Source organism: Periophthalmus magnuspinnatus, chromosome 6 (assembly GCF_009829125.3).
Source record: "Periophthalmus magnuspinnatus isolate fPerMag1 chromosome 6, fPerMag1.2.pri, whole genome shotgun sequence".
Lineage (NCBI taxonomy): Eukaryota > Metazoa > Chordata > Actinopteri > Gobiiformes > Gobiidae > Periophthalmus > Periophthalmus magnuspinnatus.
Window position 1 is genome coordinate 2684582 of NC_047131.1, and position 17221 is coordinate 2701802.

Below are 17221 nucleotides of genomic sequence, written 5' to 3' on the forward strand. Positions count from 1 at the left end.
CCGTTATGCAAATTGGTCATTTTAATGGGTCTATTCTTATGCCCATCATGGCTGAATGTTAATCACAAAATGTGCTATTGTGCTGCGAGGCTTCATTTGAATCCATTAACCTAACAGCTACACCTTTAGTTGCCCTTACATCCCGCAACTTCTTGTTCTTGTGTGTTAGTGAGCGAGTCCGCGCATTGGAGATAATAGGGCCGGAGCGGGTTTAATTACTATTTAACAGAACTGTGTCCCAGCAGGGTGGAAACTTGGCAAAATGAAGACTACCTAAGCACAAAGAGTGGTCTCTCCCAGGCAGTGGAGGGGAGAGAGGATAAATTGGGATGCTTGGCACAGGCCTGCAGGCTCAGTCTCATTTTTTCGATCGCTTGGTGTGCTGGAGAGGCTTGCCGCTGTGCAAGTCTGAGGAAGAAAGACGGAGACTGTAACTAGTCTCCAGCATCATCTGTATTCTGCAGGCTACAACGTGCCAACAGTGCACAAATTAGGATTTTGAACGAGGGTATTTGTTGGTTCAAACGTCTTTAGAATAATAAGTGGAATATGTTAGGAATGGTTTTCAGAATTGATTCAGTCGGTTCATATTAAAGGTGCAGTGTGTAACTTTCTGGATTCTGGTGGTGTCGGGCACCTTCTCGTCTCCATGGGGGTGTCGTTACTTTCTCTTGCATTCTTCCACAGTGTATGGCATAAAACATCTCTATCTCCATGGAGACCAGCAAGTGACACCACCAGACCAGTTACAGGTCAGATCTGTGGAGAGGTGAACCCACAGTAAGAATGCAACGTTATTTCTTTTCCCAGACATCTCAGTCTCCGTAGAAACAAGCTGCTAGCCGTCTCCCACCAGAAAAGTTACATAATGTCCTTTTAAATGTCAATGCCAAAAATTGTGGTAAGATAAAAACTTACTGCGATCATTTGAGCCACGTAGCTCTCCGGGCCGGTGTACTCAGTGGGATCCTTCACCCTCACCAGGACCAGGAAGTAGAGGTAGTGCCACATGTTGTGTTCAGATTTGATGTGCTCCTCAAACGAGACGGTTTTGTTGTCAAATTTGTCCCTTTCCAAGCCTACAAAACATGGTCACATTCCTCATCACCGTTCTTAAATGACATATCATCAGTAATACTTTAACTATAATGTAAACCTTTTGTTTCAATACATAAATTTAAGGTTAGTTTGAGGACATTTTTGAAATATTAGTACTTGAATTAGCATGGGGTTAAAAGGAAAAGTGGGGGCTATTGTCAGAGCTATTAGAAGCAATAATTCATTCAAAAAAGATTATCTCTACTCTTGAATAAATCTTGTATAATCTAAAAGTTGTCAGTGGCTGGTCAATTTTATGTCTACTTTTGGGAAACAAACTGCATTTCAAATGTCCACTACCTCTTTCACCTTGTCAACTTGTCATAAACATTACATTTCCAGTACCATTATTTGATATTACGCACCACATATGAAGCATGTTGTTTTCAGAATCTCCTCCTTCCTCTGCTTTTCACTCCTCAGGTCGGCGAAAGTATCGATGATGACTCCAAAAATGAGGTTCAGGACGATGATGATGACCACGAAGAAGAAGAGCAGATCATACACCACTCGCGCCGCAAACAGAGGCTCCTGCAGAGACGGCACTCGTCAGACACACATAGCACATACACTCAGTCAAAATGATTAGGCTAATGGATAATTGTGATTGGTCTGGTCACAATATAAGAATTAAGACTAACAAAATAGATAACTGTGACTATTTGAGGAAAAAAACTGCATTACCTAAATTTCAAATCCCAAAGGGGGGAACATATAAAGAAAAAATATACGGATCCACATATACAGCTATTCTAGAGCGTGCAGAGCTTTAGAACATTTTTTTTTATATATACAGCAAAGTAAAGCAGGGATGGATGGCTAACACTTTGGCTCCTTCTTGAATTTGTGATTGACAAAATACTTTCTGATACAATGACCACTGCATTGAATAATAAAGTGCTTATTTTACAATATACTGAGTGAAAAAAAACCCATTAGTCATCATTGCACTTTGACAAGAGTTAAGTTGGGTAGCCCATCTACAAGTCATTTCAGTTCAATCTACACTCCCAACAGTGACCCCAAATTTAAGAGCAGTTTTATGTCACTGTTTATGTCACATTAACTTTTCTTTATATCCACAAAGTTGGATTTAATAACGCTGGCCATATACTTGAGGAATGACAACGTATAAGACTATGTGCATGAATACATTTCACTGTTGTTTTGGTTGTGGTGTCAATTGTAAAACTGCAATGTTTCACTAATATTTAATCATGACCCTGGACACAGGACAGATAGGACAAACTAGTGTTACCTCTTTGGAGGGTCTCCTGAGGATGTCCCCCACCCCTCCTCCATTTCGAAGGCCCTGGTTCAGCACCGTGATGATGCACATGAGCAGAGTATCGCACACTCGCTCTGTCCCGTCATCGTCCCCTGGAGGGAATAAACAAAGGACAAGACAAAGTCAATGAAATCATCTGGAACATCGTCTTTCAGGGGGTACAGGCCTATCTCAACATCTTTGAGCCTCAGACTTAGGATTGTGGTCAAACAAACAATGGCCTTTAATGCACACAACTCACCGACATGTAAAGTAGAGCTGAATGATTGCGATTTTTCTCACAAACGTTGAAACTGCAATTACATTTGCAATTTGATATTTTATTCTGTTCAAATTTTGCAAAAAAAGCTAAAATATGAGCTGACAAACAAATACAAGAATCACAGTTCAGAACTTGTTTGTATAGATATAAACTACAGGGTTAGCAGTTTTTATACAGTAAAAGACAGAATATTTTGTCGATTCAAGACTTCAATCTTTGTAGCCTTTGAAATTTTCTAATTGCAAATAGAGATTTTGATTCAATAGCAGTTTCTCTTGTACCTCTCACTGTAAATCACGATGTCAATGTGATCCCTTATTTACGCAGGAGTGGTTCAAAAGGTTACAAAAGGTTTTGAAGGTAGTGCTATGGACAATGATTCATGTTATTATCAATGTTTTTTCATTGTTCAGACACATTTTGAATCCCTTTCTACCTTAAAATTCCCATGTTCAGATCAAGCAGACTCGACCTACAGAATTTTGGTTATTTTAAGACAAGCTGTATGTGTTAGAAGGGTGTAAGGACGAACTGAAGTGAATATCTCTTTATCCTTTCAACCACAACACCCTCACCTCTTACCTTGCCAAAAATGATTGAGTCACCCTTTGTCCTCATGTGGCAAGTCCAGAATGATATTTCTCTGTATTTTTAATAAACTGGCATATCAGTCTGGTCCCCACGCCCCCTTTTACACATGAGCCCGACCAAACATGACGCAATCACATTTGTTTTTTTTTAGGTGACACATCTGAGATGACGGAGCTCACTGGTCATCTATCATTTAAAAAACAAAATGACATTTCTCTCACCTCAGATTAACAGAGTTTAGTGCTTCGCTCACTGATTCTGCAGAAATCCGTGATGTTGTTCAATCCCTTGTGATATTTATTTTTCTCCTTTTTCCTTGTAAGTAGCCATATTTGTTTTGTTATCTGAACTTGGGGAGATATACCGATCACACTCACATCTTCATAAAGTTTTGAAATAAAGAATTGAAGAAGTGTGGATCCCAGGCAACCTTTTTCCCATTTGTCCGCTTAGAATGATGAGGTTCTATCAGTGGTTGTGTTGTGAGTAGTTCTGAGATATTGAAGTTCTGGCCTCTCATAGAACACAGTGGAATCGGGAAATAAACCTAAAAAAAAAATTACCAAATACCACAAAATCTTGATAACGTGTACAGAATGTATTCGGGAAGAAGAACTCAATTTCAACAAAACGTCAGAGAGAACGTTATAATTCTAAGGGGATGAATTCTCTAGATGTCAAAACAATTACTTTTACTTGTTGACTTTACTAAACGTAAATGAATAGCTTCCACTTCCACACATCTACAGGTAGGTTCATCCTGGTTTAGTCCTGATCATCATCAAATACAGTCAAATGTCCGTCAATGGAAACAGATCTCTCCTTCAATTTGTTTGCACAAGATTTCTTTCTTTTCCACCCCGTTTTTAATTTTTTTGCTAGTCAAGAAATGGGGTCTAAGGACAGGGAACACACCAGCACAATTATCCACGGGGTTGTTTCACAGTTGACAGTTGAACATCTATCATTTTTCTTGTCTGTTTTGTTGTTCAATATATGTTTTTGTGTTTGATCAATTCCGCCATTTCTTTAAAGCGCCATGAGGCAACTGCTATCGTGATATGTGACAGTAATAAATGGTCACTTGTCAAACTAAACTAAAAATATCTCTGTGGAAAAATTCAGTCTTTCATATCCTCTAAAATACTTTCATACACGGCGCATAAACAACCTAAAGATTTGAACAAAACTGTATTATTACTATTGCTGAACACTTGGAAATGAAAAGGATTCTGTTCAGAATGCACATTGTAACTTGTAACAGCGATTCTATTGTGATATACACACTTCTTCAATACTATATGAAGATGTGAATATGTGAATACAATGGTCCCTCGCTATACATGCAATTTTACATGTTTTTTTATATACGGTATGAACGTGCATTGTGTTCTGTGTGATTGGCTAAGGGAGTGTAGACCATTGTCGATCACTCTCCTCTATGCCAGAATGTACAAAATGAGTTCAACCAAATTTACATAAATGGACACAACAGCAGGTGGATTGACAGGTGGATTAGCCAATGAGGGAAACGTATATATAGATGTATAAAAGATACAGAGAGATTTCATTCTGGTCATGCCAAGCAAATATATTATACATCTCTCAGCCTTATTTTATTCTTATTATAACTGCATCCTTTTTATAAATACATCCTGTAGTAAGAAATATATAGGAGGAAAAGTCCATCTCCTTTTATTCTAAACATTATCTGAGAACAGCTCCATACAAAGTGTCTATAGTGAATATTAAATGCCAGCTCAGCGTGACAGGGGGAGCAGTGGAGGGCGAGTGGTACGGTCACGTGCACGGCCCTATAGTGCAGGTGACCGTGGAGAAGCAGGAGAACAAACACCCGAATGACTCACCTCTCTGCCTCATCAAGTTTCATTGTGTGTGTGAGGAGCACTATGATTACCTGTGAGTGTGAGAGAGGCCGGGGAACCTATCAGCTACTGACCACGGACGAAAGGTCACGCCCACAACGTGTCAGGGAGAGACATTCAAAGTTACATCAATGTACTGGTGACTTAAACAGGCAGTTTCATAAAATATTTGTGGCTCTTGTAAAGCATTCTGGACAATACTGCTGTTTTTGTTAAAATAATGTGTACTGTGCAAAGGTAGGAGTTATTCAGAAAATATCTAAATGTTTTTGCAGTATATTTGTGAAATATTTTGTGTGCAATGTATATAATAGTTGTCTGTAAATGTATTGGTTGAGGATCACAAAAATATGAATGGACGGAAGTGCAGAAATGTAATTTTTTAACGCTTTTAGTCGTTTTTTATTATTGGCTGCTTAATTCAAATTTTGGCATATCCCCAAAACAGCTATTTTTTGCCCATTTCTAGTAGCATGTATTGAAAATGGCAAGGCTATATTGTCAATTATAACTTACCGTGAGGTGAAAACAATTAAAATGCTGAAATGAACAGAACTAACCCACACAGGCACTAATGCAGCTAAACCCGAGCTCTCACCAAATGGGATTAAACGAAAAACACTATGAAGGTTTGTTTTTAAGGTGCAGGCGACCTTATAACATGGCTAAAGGTTCTTTTGTAATATCATTGCTCAATGTCTCCAAGTCTTACCAGAACTAGGACAGCTATCCTTGGTGCATGTTTTTGCAAGTCCATTATTGCTCAGCAGACCTTTTCTCTCTAAAAAGGTAAAAAAAAAAAAATCTATTAATTTGGACACTGGACAGTATAAAAAACAAAACATATAGGTACATATTATATTACTATATTTTTTTTCTTTTTTTTGTCTCTGGTCCCATGATAATAACGCAAATCAATATTTACAAACTTAACTAACATAATTCAGTGATACAATACCAGTAAAATGAATGAAATTTTGGTGTAGTAGAACAAAACATAAACTGAATAAGAGTACACTGGGCAGTCCTATGGTAAAAAGGTAAACCCAGATCCAAAGGAGGGTCAATAAGACATCTCCCCTATAGAAGCTCTCAATCTCCATAGAGTTCACTGAGAGCTCACCCACAGCCCACAGACAGGCAGACAGGAGGGCGAGCATGGGGCTCTTACATAAGACTCCAGTGCCCTGTGTCTGCCGCGTTCGATTCAGAAAAACAGAGGCTGAAGTGGTTACTGTTCAGGTTATGCAACAGGTGCACATGTGCGAGCAGGTTGTTTCTGACCGGCAGAGCTCATTAACACGCCCACACTGCCCAGGGTTTGTAAAGCGTGACTGCAGCTATATATGTGCAGGGAACTGTCTGCACAGCCTAAACAATGGGGAGGGTAAAGCAGAATGGGAGGCCATATGAATTATAAGGATTATGAGGGTTTGTGAGGCATGAACTGTGGGTCGCAAGATGATTTCAACATTTCAGTTTAAGAGAAGATTACCTTTATTTGCCCAACAATGGAGAAATTCCAATGTTGCAGCACAAAGTTTAAGAGCAGCAAGAGACTAGAAATATGCACTCAAAAACTATAAATAATTAGAAACATACGAATATTCAACCCTGTGTACAAGCATAGAGCAACAATACCAGACTACACTATAATGGGCTATGACTATGATTATGTACAGTGTAGCTTATTTACAAATTAAGGCACTGCGTTTAATAAATGGTTTTATATTTATTTATTTATTTATTTATTTCAGGGACAATGCATATTAATAAACATTTGCATGTAAATATGCCAGAATTAGTCCGAGGGCTATTTTTCATCCGTAGTCCCGGGAAAACAGTAGATTTTTTGTGAAAACACACAGTTCAAATAAACAATATTAGACTTGATTTAATGTGTTTTTCAGGTTGAATTAAAATTTTTTCATGGCCTCAAAAATGTGGGAACGCCTGAGGTAGGATGTGAGATAAACGCCTGAGGTGAGATATGAGATAAGGTAAGGAGCTTATTCCCCTCAAAAGAAAACAACAATATGTCTATATCACCTCGTCACCCAGCCTCAGATTTTGAGCCAGGGTTTGGTTGGGAGAACCAGGCTTGAAATAATCGTTTTGTGCATATGTCAAGTTGACAGAAGAAACCAGAGCACCCAAAGGAAACCCACAGGAGAGTCGTCCAGTGCTGGGAGGCAGGAGTGCTAAAATCTACAGCTAATGCAAGTTTTACAGGAATTGAAAGTATTGCACTCTTTGCTACAGTCTGCAGTTTTCCCCTTTAAAAAGAGCCTAAAATTAAAATGTGATGGAAAATAGATATTCGATGTAGTTCCTATTTTAGCTTGCATTTATTGCATTTATTAAGCTATTAAATTTAAATTTATTGGAATTTAATTAGTCGGTGGTCCATGGTAGAAAAGGTTTCTCTGACATCTGGACAATGGTTGGAAAATATTCAACTCAAATATACGTTAAGTTAATGTTTCCTCATACAATCCCCATTGAATGATTTATATTCATTAATGGTCCTTTGTTAGATAATTTCACCTTGATAAAACTGGCTCTGCAGCAGTAGTAATAACTAAGCTAAAGAGTAATCCAGTGTGTGGGGTAAATGGCAGGGTAGGTCATACCTGCTGGTGAAAGGCGGTCCACCTCCATGCGGAAGTCATGCTTGAAGAACAGGAAGCCGATGATTGAGAAGAAGTAGACCAGAAAGATGGCCAGAATCGCTGTCAGGATAATGGAGCGACCGTTCCGCGTCACACTCTTGATCACATTTAGCAATGTCTCCTCACGGATCACCAGGTCGAACAACTGACAAGACATAAGTCATTTCATTATATTGTACGGAATATTACTGGGTTTCAGAGAACAACATTCTATAGGCCATTAAAATTTAAAGGTGCACTATGTAACGTTTCTGAATGAGGGTTTATCTCTTGTGACAGACGATAGAATGCATGTTTTTCAAGCTACTTTGAGCAAGATATTTTTAGACACTCAAGGCAAAAACAGTAACATCTCCATGGAGAAAAGCAGATGTCAAATCTACGTTCAGAAAAGTCACACAGTGCCCTTTTAATACAGAATAATAAACAACTAAAATGTATTAATAAAGGCTAAAATAAGGGTTTTTATCTTACTAATAGAAATGATCAGGTTCAACATTTGTGAATTTATCGGATATTTCACAGTTGTATATTTCTCAAATAACATTTTTCAGTTTCACTTTTTGTTAAAAATCAATGCTAGTACTTATCACACGTTTATGAAAATGTGCCGTTTAAACCCATTTTGTATTTCTTCTTGAATTTTCCGACCATCTTAACCATCTTTTGCTATTGTGTGCATCATTGTCACCATGGTAACTGCAGAATATTACACTTGCCCCCTTAAAAAGAGAACAAATAACAAAATTTCTCACCAAAAAACTGTAGAAAAACTCATGCACGAAGAGGCCCAGGACACAGATGAGGGCATAAGCCAGATGGTAGATAAACAGTGTGTCCATTACAACGGCTTTGTAACCTCTAGTGAATGTTCCTTGATTGCCAACAAAACTTACAAGAAAAACTAACTTGTTGAAAAGCTAGAAAAGAAAAATGAAAACATTGATTACTTAATGCCATTATTACATCTTGATACTGGAGTACATGTCACGCACTTACATTAACAGTACCCAATAGTAACAGAGCTGGACCCAGGCCCATAGTGTAGATCGCTCTAAGAATAAGTGAGACTAGAAAGAACAGGATGCCCCACGGTTTGGGCAGGACGGGGAGCAGTGTGGTGAAGACTCCCAGGGACACCCACAGCAGAATGTTCCACAGAGGAGACAAAGTGCCTGTAAAAATAAAATATCACTGTAATAATTAGCTAATGTCACAATCTAAGACCACACTGTCAAATAAAAACACAGTGATTGCTTCAATATTTTAATTTGATGTTGTTATTTGTGACTGTTCAGGCCAAAGATAAATGATTATTACATTTGAATATGATTTGATTAGATGACAATATTAAATGATTTGACCGTTTGTGGGTTTTTTGCATCGGCCCTTCAGATATGACTTAATGTTTCCCATTGTTGTGGTCCTTTGTCCTTTAAATTATATGAAATCAGATTATGTCTAGACATTAACTCTTAACTTATTGAGTTGTTTTCCCCAAATACTTTTTTTTTTTAACTCTTATTCGAGTAATTTTGGACCACTTCTTTATACTTTTTACTTGAGTAATATAACTGTTTCAATAGTTTTTAGCACTGCCAGAATGTTGCACTGTCTCACCATTAGATGCATATTCCCTAAAAATTACTTTGGTTAAGTACACAAGTGCACTTTTTAGGGCAGTGACTTCCAAAAATAAAAAAAATATACATTTTTCTTTATCATGTCAGCAATTCTCACCCTCGTCATCATCATCGCCGAAGGGGTAGAACACAGCCACGACCACGTTGAGCAGAAACGCCAAGTAGAAGGAGATACTTCCCCAGAGAGAAATGTGCCGCGAGAACCAGAAAAGTGCCTTATTTTCTGTCAAGACAACAACCCCAAGTAAATACTAGCACACACCAACTCAGCACTCACTCAAATACACTACATATTCTCCCAGTTATATAGGCAATAACAATGAATTATCATCACAATTTCACCATCCTGCTACCAGATATAGCACCATCATTATTGGCCAAGCACAAACTTACTGCGAATCTTCTTCTGCCACCTCATCTCATTGTAGAGGTTGTCAAATTGCTGGAAGAAGTCGTTAACCTTGCTGCCCTGGTCGTCCCTCTCGGTGGTGGTGAACACGCGTACTTTAGACTCCGTGGTCAAATACTCACAGATATTAGGCACCGGGAACACAATCTGCTCCATGGTCCGATCGTGCCGCACAATCTGCACCGAAAAGAAGGAATATGGAGAACTTTGGTTGCAAATTGAATGATAACAAGATTTCTTTATGCAAAAATCTGACAGTTGTTCAAGTGGATTACTTAAATACTTTTATTTAGAGATGGAAGATATAACATACAATTGTAAACATTGCGATTGAACTTGTGGAGATATTCAAAATTACAATATTAAATAGTAAGTGATTTTATTAAATTTTTTGAGCAATACATTAACTTACACAATTTCGAGACATGTTTTAACACATTTCTGATTCAGATTTTTTGTATTGTATTTTCCACATACCAAACTTCTACCAGAGCAATATATAATAGTAAGTAGTATAGTAGATGTTAAGAGAAAGACATCTTGTGAAATACATTTGAAGTATTAACTCTAAGAAAATGTTTTTTTTTTGCAAATGAAAACTCAACATGAAACTATAATAAATCATATGTTATCTTGATTTATACAATACATTAACCACATCTCACTATTGCCGTTATGTTGTATAGTAAGCTTTAAATTGCAAATCATGTAGTTTGCTGAATTAAAAGGTACAGTACTATACCAATATACAAAACTAAATGTAAGACTGGCCAGTGTACCTCTATCTGTGCGGTGTGGTTGGCATAGTAATGTAGAGCGTCGTCTTTCTCGTGGTCCAGGTCAGCTGCTAACCCAGAGCTTGACCCTGGTCTCAGGCTCTGCTGTAGGATCTTATTATGCCTGGCCAACTGCACAAAACAACGTGGCATTTTTTTAGATTTACACTTCATATAGTGACAAAACACAAGCAAGTTTAGAATACTATTTTACAAGACAGAAACAAAATGAGACACCAAATAGAGAGCAATCATTTGACTCATGCTGTGCCAAGAAATATATTGCTGGATTTGAAAGGGCATTACAACATCAGGCCTGACATGTTTGTAAAATGAGGGATAAGACAGAGACAAAGGCCCTCTTCCAGGCCAAAAATGAGTTAGGTTTGTGGAGATGCAAGCCTGTTCACAGTAAGGATGCATGATTTAAAAACACACTTTTATTTTATTTTAGATTTTGGCTAAAAAGTTACATACCATGTGCTGCACAACAAAAATATTAAATCCGAAGAAATAAAATTAGGCCCTGCTCGACAGTTATTGTACCTGATGAGCAAGAATGTAAATGTTGTGTCCCACGTCTCTGGGTTTGATTTTATCCCCAACACTGTCCTCCTCCTCCTCACTCTCCAGACCCTGAGTGTAGGCCTCCTTCATCACATCCACCTGGAGCGGAGACATTTACAATCATTAGAACACAATATAAACAAAAGAAAAGAAAACTATTCACAAAATGCATAATAAAGCAGACACTCTCTCCAAGCAACGTGGAGAATATGCAAACCCAATTAGGGCTTAAGATTAATAATAATCGCACTTTCATGGGATTCCTACATTAGTTTAGCAGTTTATAATTCCATTGTCTCTCATTTTGTGATGCTGTTGAATGTGTTGAAAATCTGGACTCTTAACATAAACTAGTATTAAAACATCAAAAGAAAAGTTTTGATGGATATCTATCCAATTGCGATTTTTCAGCCATAAATGTCTGTTTCACAATTAGAATGGAGACTATTTTAGTATTTTGTTCTGCTTACCAGCTCAGTAGGTCTCATCTTATAGAGGATCTTCTCAGCATTTTCACTGTCATGGCGGCTTTCCATGATGGCCAACAGGAGTTTGGAAGCATTGTTCTACAGCAAAGGTAAAGCCAAAATCTATTTATTTACACGTTTTAAAACATATATACAATGAATGATTGGGTAGAAATGGGAAATATAGACATTGGATAATATTGTAATTGTTGTTTTGGAGATATGCAAATTTTCTTGCTGCCTATAATTAAAACCATTAGAAACGTCTAGTGTAACCTTCCAAACAAAGTGCCATTTCTGCACTTTTGTGGTTAATTTTATGGTTCATTCACTTTTTGCACTAGACTTCAACCGTTAAGTCATTTAAAGGCACATTTTAAATGACTGTTTCAATGTGCTGCACATAGTGAAAGAAAATCAACAATTAAAGGCAATAAAAACATCATAAAAACAACAGAGAGAGTAAAAAATAAATCAAACAATAAAATAGACAATTTTTGTCAATATTGGCTGCTGTTTGCGTATAAACTGAACCAAAACATGGTTCAATACCAGCTCAATATTAATGAGCATACTATAGCTTGCATTTGTCTTGTATTAATATATACTGTATGTAGCTGCACTAATTGCTGCTGCCACAGTAGGAGCCTCTAACACCCTATAAGAGGCACTTACCTTCAGCTCCAGTACCAGGTCCAGACGATTCTTCCCCAGTGGGTTTATGGGGTTCACAATTAGAGCTATAATGATGTCGATGCCATTGGACTCGTGCCTGGCTATACACGACTGCAGGGGATAGAGGTAGTTAGTGAAGAATTTCTGTCTGTATTAATGTGATAAAATGACTAGAGCTAAATATGCAGATTATTGTTGCAATATAGTGAGAGTAGTCACTGGCAGGTTGTGTTCACGTTACATCACAATATTAGGTAACTGTCTATGCTTTATTAAGGCTCTTAAAAGTGCCATAAAACTTAATTCATAATGAACAAATAGTTTGTTAAGAAAACTACCAATTAATCCAACAAGTCACAATTTCAAAAATATGTTTAATCAATACAATTACAATGATGTTAAGTGATTAATTCACCAAGGATAATAGTATTAGTTGTATTAGTTAAACAGACTAAAGCAGAGGAACCTATAATCCATTCAAATGGCACAAATGGCATATCAGTACAGTCTGCATGACAGTGAAATACATTTTCTTTCAGTTATAATACCAAAGTGTGAAATTTGGATCCGGTCTCAGATATTTCTAATCGTCATGATCAGCCTGTGTCATTTTAATGGAAAGAACTACAGCTAATAATTATTATATCGACTTATCATTCAATATACGATAGGAGAAACAATCATCAGTATTTATTGTGGGTACTTTTTTTTGCACTAGTGGGGAATCTTTGGTTATTTTCTGGCTATATGATAAGATTTGAAGTGTAGAATGTTGAATAAATAACTTCTATGACTCATTACAGATGTAAACTACGCACTTAAAGCTTTCATTTAGCTGTTTATTTATTGCAACTCATGTTTTTTAACAATACTGTAGATTTAGAGTAGTTTATATGGTTTAAATCTGCTCTTGGGTCATTGTGTCAATGGCATAAATTAGTTTCAATGTTATTGTTTACCATCTATATTTACTTAAACAGTATATCGCACTTCAAACTTTTTTATTGTGACAGGCCTATCTACAGCCAATCCTCTGTGAGTAAAAGCATGTGGTATGGAGCAGACTTATTTTGGGTTAAATGACAATAATTAAAAGTATGTACTGTTTATGTTCATGAAATTCCTGTAGATGGACATTTTAAATCAATGAAAATTATGATTGATCAAATACAGGAAAACTTTTTTTTTTTCTTTTCATATCACCCAGCCGTAATCTCCAATAAAATCTTACCTGGTTCTCGTGGCAGGGTCCTTGGCAGTACTCTGTGATGGTCTCTAGTGTCTGTCGTACCAGGTCCACGTTACTCTCATTGATATAAAGCCCCAACAGGCCCAGGCCTCCTGTGGTGCTGCCACAAATACAGTCCAGAAACTGCAGAGTTTCACACACCAGGTTGTAGTTGGTCTTATTGTTCTGGTTTCTGAGGAAGTTCTGGAAAAATATGATGAGAAAAATGTTCAGTTAAGCAATGTTTACTAGTATAACTTTAATAATAAGATATACACAACCTATTATTTAGTATTACTTACTGAGTACTTCATTAGAATAATGCATACCATCATCATAAGCTTTTGTAACATGCAGAATTGCTCAGTGTGCGGTTTTAAAATATCTAATACCTTGTGTTTAGAGGTAATTTCATTTTAATGTATTTTAAAAATGATCAAATTTGCACAATAAAGCTTTTTGAGTTATTTCTGTGTAGCCTGTCCAGACATAACATCCAAATAACAGACACTTGGATTCTTACTTTTTACTTTACATATATAATTTTACATATATAATTTTGACCACTACCATTACCACTTAAATGTACAACATGCAACTTTTCTGGTGGATGGTCCACCAACTACTTGTCTCTGTAAAGAATGATTTGCTTTGCCAGGAATGTTTCACAGTATGGCATTAAACTATCTTCATGAAGATATGTAGGTGATGCCACCAAGCCTTGTATCTGAGGAAAGGCTAGCCCATTCACTGTACAAATACATGTTTTTTTAAGGTATTTTTGAGCAATAAAAATACCTATAATTGAATAAATGCACAATGACTCTACCCACCTCCCATTAATATTTGGGTATGATGAAAAACGTATGTAAGAAAATACCTGCAGCTCTGAGTTGTGGTTTTCACAGAGTAGCTGGAGGTATCGGAGTATAGGATTCATGATTGCGATGGAGGGGCTCATTTGGGTCTCCTCCAAGACCTCCTCAGGCCCGATGACTTCATTGTTCTGCCCCAGCCCCTCTATATCAGGATCCAGCTCTTTTCTGTAGGCGCAGAAAGCCTTAGACGTCACAGAGGAGGCCTCCTTCAGCTGACCGCGCATGTCGTCTCTCATGTGCAGGCTGGAGTCTTTACCTAACAACAGAAAATATTTATTTATTTATTTGATTGGGATAATGAACAGACATGATACAACACGAATATTAACACACCGGATTATAGCCAAAGGATCATTTCCATCCGTTAAATGGTAACAGGAACAGAGAATGTGCTTTTAGTATTACAGTATAGGATCTTATGGTAGATGCATTAATGTCCTCTCTTAGCATGTGTTCTGGAGCACGCTTCATCCAGATAACGATTCTTAAAACAGTCAGTGGTTATTTTAGTAGTCAATTAGTCGATTATTCATTAATAACACTGATGACTACACAGTTTGCAGGGCTGTGAACTGCTGGGCATTTTCCCATCAAAAACACCTAGTAGGGGTTCAAAGTATAAACGTATGAGGCACAGTTGTGACACAATAAGGCTTTCATAGAGTGATGTGTCACATGCCCTCTGACATGTGACTGAAACAGCAGCCTGTGCAGAGGTCAGTACAGTGACAAAGCTTTAAGATTTTAACTCCTCTATTGTTATAATCCAGGACCAAAGGGGACCTAGGACCACCCAAACTGTAAACTAGAAATTATTTTACAGGCCTTGGTGAAATGAGAAATAATAATGACAATCATTCCTCATATTGATTGATCACAATTTTTCAATTCAATTTGATCTTTTTAAAAACAAGTAAAATTGGCTGTCATTTTCTTTTCCTGAACACAAAAATACAGAATAGTATAATGCCATTCATAACAAAAAGCAGTGAAATATTTTCCTCTGCTCCAAGCGACAAAGTCAAAGTATTAACTGTGGATCTCTTGATAAAAAAGACCTACAGTAAGCTGATCACTGACAATTACAAATGATGGACGCGCAATCTCAATTCAAACTCTATTAATTGCACAGCTCTAGTTGTGTTTTGCCCATCATTCATACTTTTATCAACAAAAAGTCTATTCTGAATTTAATCAGTACTAAAACTAGTATTAGAATAAGATATTCCCATATTCATACTGAAAAAGTGACATGGAATAGGACAAAATCTGAGATGTCCTGAATAGTTTTAAAATGGTATTGAAAGAAACTACTATTGTTGATTTGAAAATAGCACTCAGTTGTCTAAAGAATAGTCATTTGTAATAGTAAATAATAATAGTACATTTTTATACCAAGATAATAATACAGTTCATCAAGCCTTTCGTAGGCATTGAAATCAAGTTTGAAATCATGTCAGCACAACTCACCTGTACCTTTACTGTTTGTGAGTAAAAAAAAACAGACTTTCTTGTTCCTTTTGACAGGGACTTTGACTGAACATTGTAGACAGGAGCCTCTCTTAGCTTTGAGGTGACAGAGGCAGCCTGTGTGAGGGCAGATCGGTGAAACGCTCTGTTACTTGGAGTTACCTTTCTTAAAATAGCTGTAGATCATTCTGGGCAAAGCAATAACATGTCCATGGAGATGAGCAGGTGGTGGACCATCCTCCAGAAAAGCTACATAGTGCCGTTTTAGACTACTACTATTATTTTGAGTTGAAAATGACACTTAGCTTTCTAAAGAATTGTATGTTGTATTGTAATTGCAGTACAAAAATCATTACCAGTTATCAATCCATTCGTAAACACTGAAACAGAGTTTTAAATGTTTGTATCATGACAAGACAACTCATCTCCACTGCTACTGCCTTGTTTGGTACCTCTAAAAACAGACCTTCTTCTTCCTTTTGACATAGACTATGACTGAGTATTGTAGACAGGAGCCTCTCTTAGCTTTGAACAAGGCAGCGTGTGTGAAACGTACTGTTACTCACGCTTACCTTTCTTGAAGCGGCTGCTCCCGCCCCCCTCGCTGTCATCCTCTCTCTTCCTGCTGCTCAGCTCAAACATGTTGACTGACACAGTGGCTCGGATCTCCTGCTGAGCCACCTGCATGTGGTCATAGAAAACTTTGAAGAAGCGCTCTGACTTCTTCTGCTTGTGGAGTTGGTGGTAAAAGGAATTCTGTGTAGGAAAGGATTTCATAATTAGTCTTAAATACGTTGGGTTCTCATGTCAAAACAACATTTTAAACCAAAGGTAGGGCATGTTTATAAAAACCTAAACAGTAACATAACTGTGTCCACAAATACAAGGTAGACATGTTCAGATCAAATAAAGCTTTTACTGCAGTTTTTAATTACATCACATTATGGTCAAGTTGTTAATGTTATAATTTGGTGTTTCATTTCTCAAGATGATTATTCAATCACAAAGCAGAATGAGCCTCACACGAGTCTCTCATCTGGATTGCCAATTTCAATGCTGAAATCCATTTGGTTTAAAAATAAAATGCCATCCATCCATCCATTTTCTTCCGCTTATCCGGGACCAGGTCGCGGGGGCAGCAGTCTAAGCAGGGACTCCCAGACTTCCCTCACCCCGGACATGTCCTCCAGCTCCTCCTGTGGGACCCCAAGGCGTTAAAATGCTCCTCTCTGATCTGAAACATCACTGCCTAAACTCCAGCACCTGCCTGTCCATAAACTGAGAAGGGAAAAAAAACCTTGTCCTCTATGT

General features: G+C 37.4%; 1 protein-coding gene across 1 annotated transcript in view; it reads right to left on the bottom strand.

Moving 5' to 3' along the window:
- The window catches only part of itpr2 (inositol 1,4,5-trisphosphate receptor, type 2), a 77269-nt gene that overhangs the window by 12548 nt on the left and 47500 nt on the right, over positions 1 to 17221 (bottom strand). The window contains exons 40-55 of the mRNA XM_033968545.2: positions 16483 to 16666; positions 14443 to 14696; positions 13566 to 13766; positions 12335 to 12445; positions 11663 to 11758; positions 11172 to 11291; positions 10629 to 10757; positions 9834 to 10026; positions 9538 to 9663; positions 8797 to 8972; positions 8553 to 8717; positions 7759 to 7942; positions 5838 to 5906; positions 2357 to 2478; positions 1464 to 1629; positions 919 to 1079 (exon numbers count right to left, since the gene is read on the bottom strand). Coding sequence (XP_033824436.1) covers positions 919 to 1079; positions 1464 to 1629; positions 2357 to 2478; positions 5838 to 5906; positions 7759 to 7942; positions 8553 to 8717; positions 8797 to 8972; positions 9538 to 9663; positions 9834 to 10026; positions 10629 to 10757; positions 11172 to 11291; positions 11663 to 11758; positions 12335 to 12445; positions 13566 to 13766; positions 14443 to 14696; positions 16483 to 16666 — 2457 coding nt within the window. The remainder of the gene's footprint in view (positions 1 to 918; positions 1080 to 1463; positions 1630 to 2356; positions 2479 to 5837; positions 5907 to 7758; positions 7943 to 8552; positions 8718 to 8796; positions 8973 to 9537; positions 9664 to 9833; positions 10027 to 10628; positions 10758 to 11171; positions 11292 to 11662; positions 11759 to 12334; positions 12446 to 13565; positions 13767 to 14442; positions 14697 to 16482; positions 16667 to 17221) is intronic.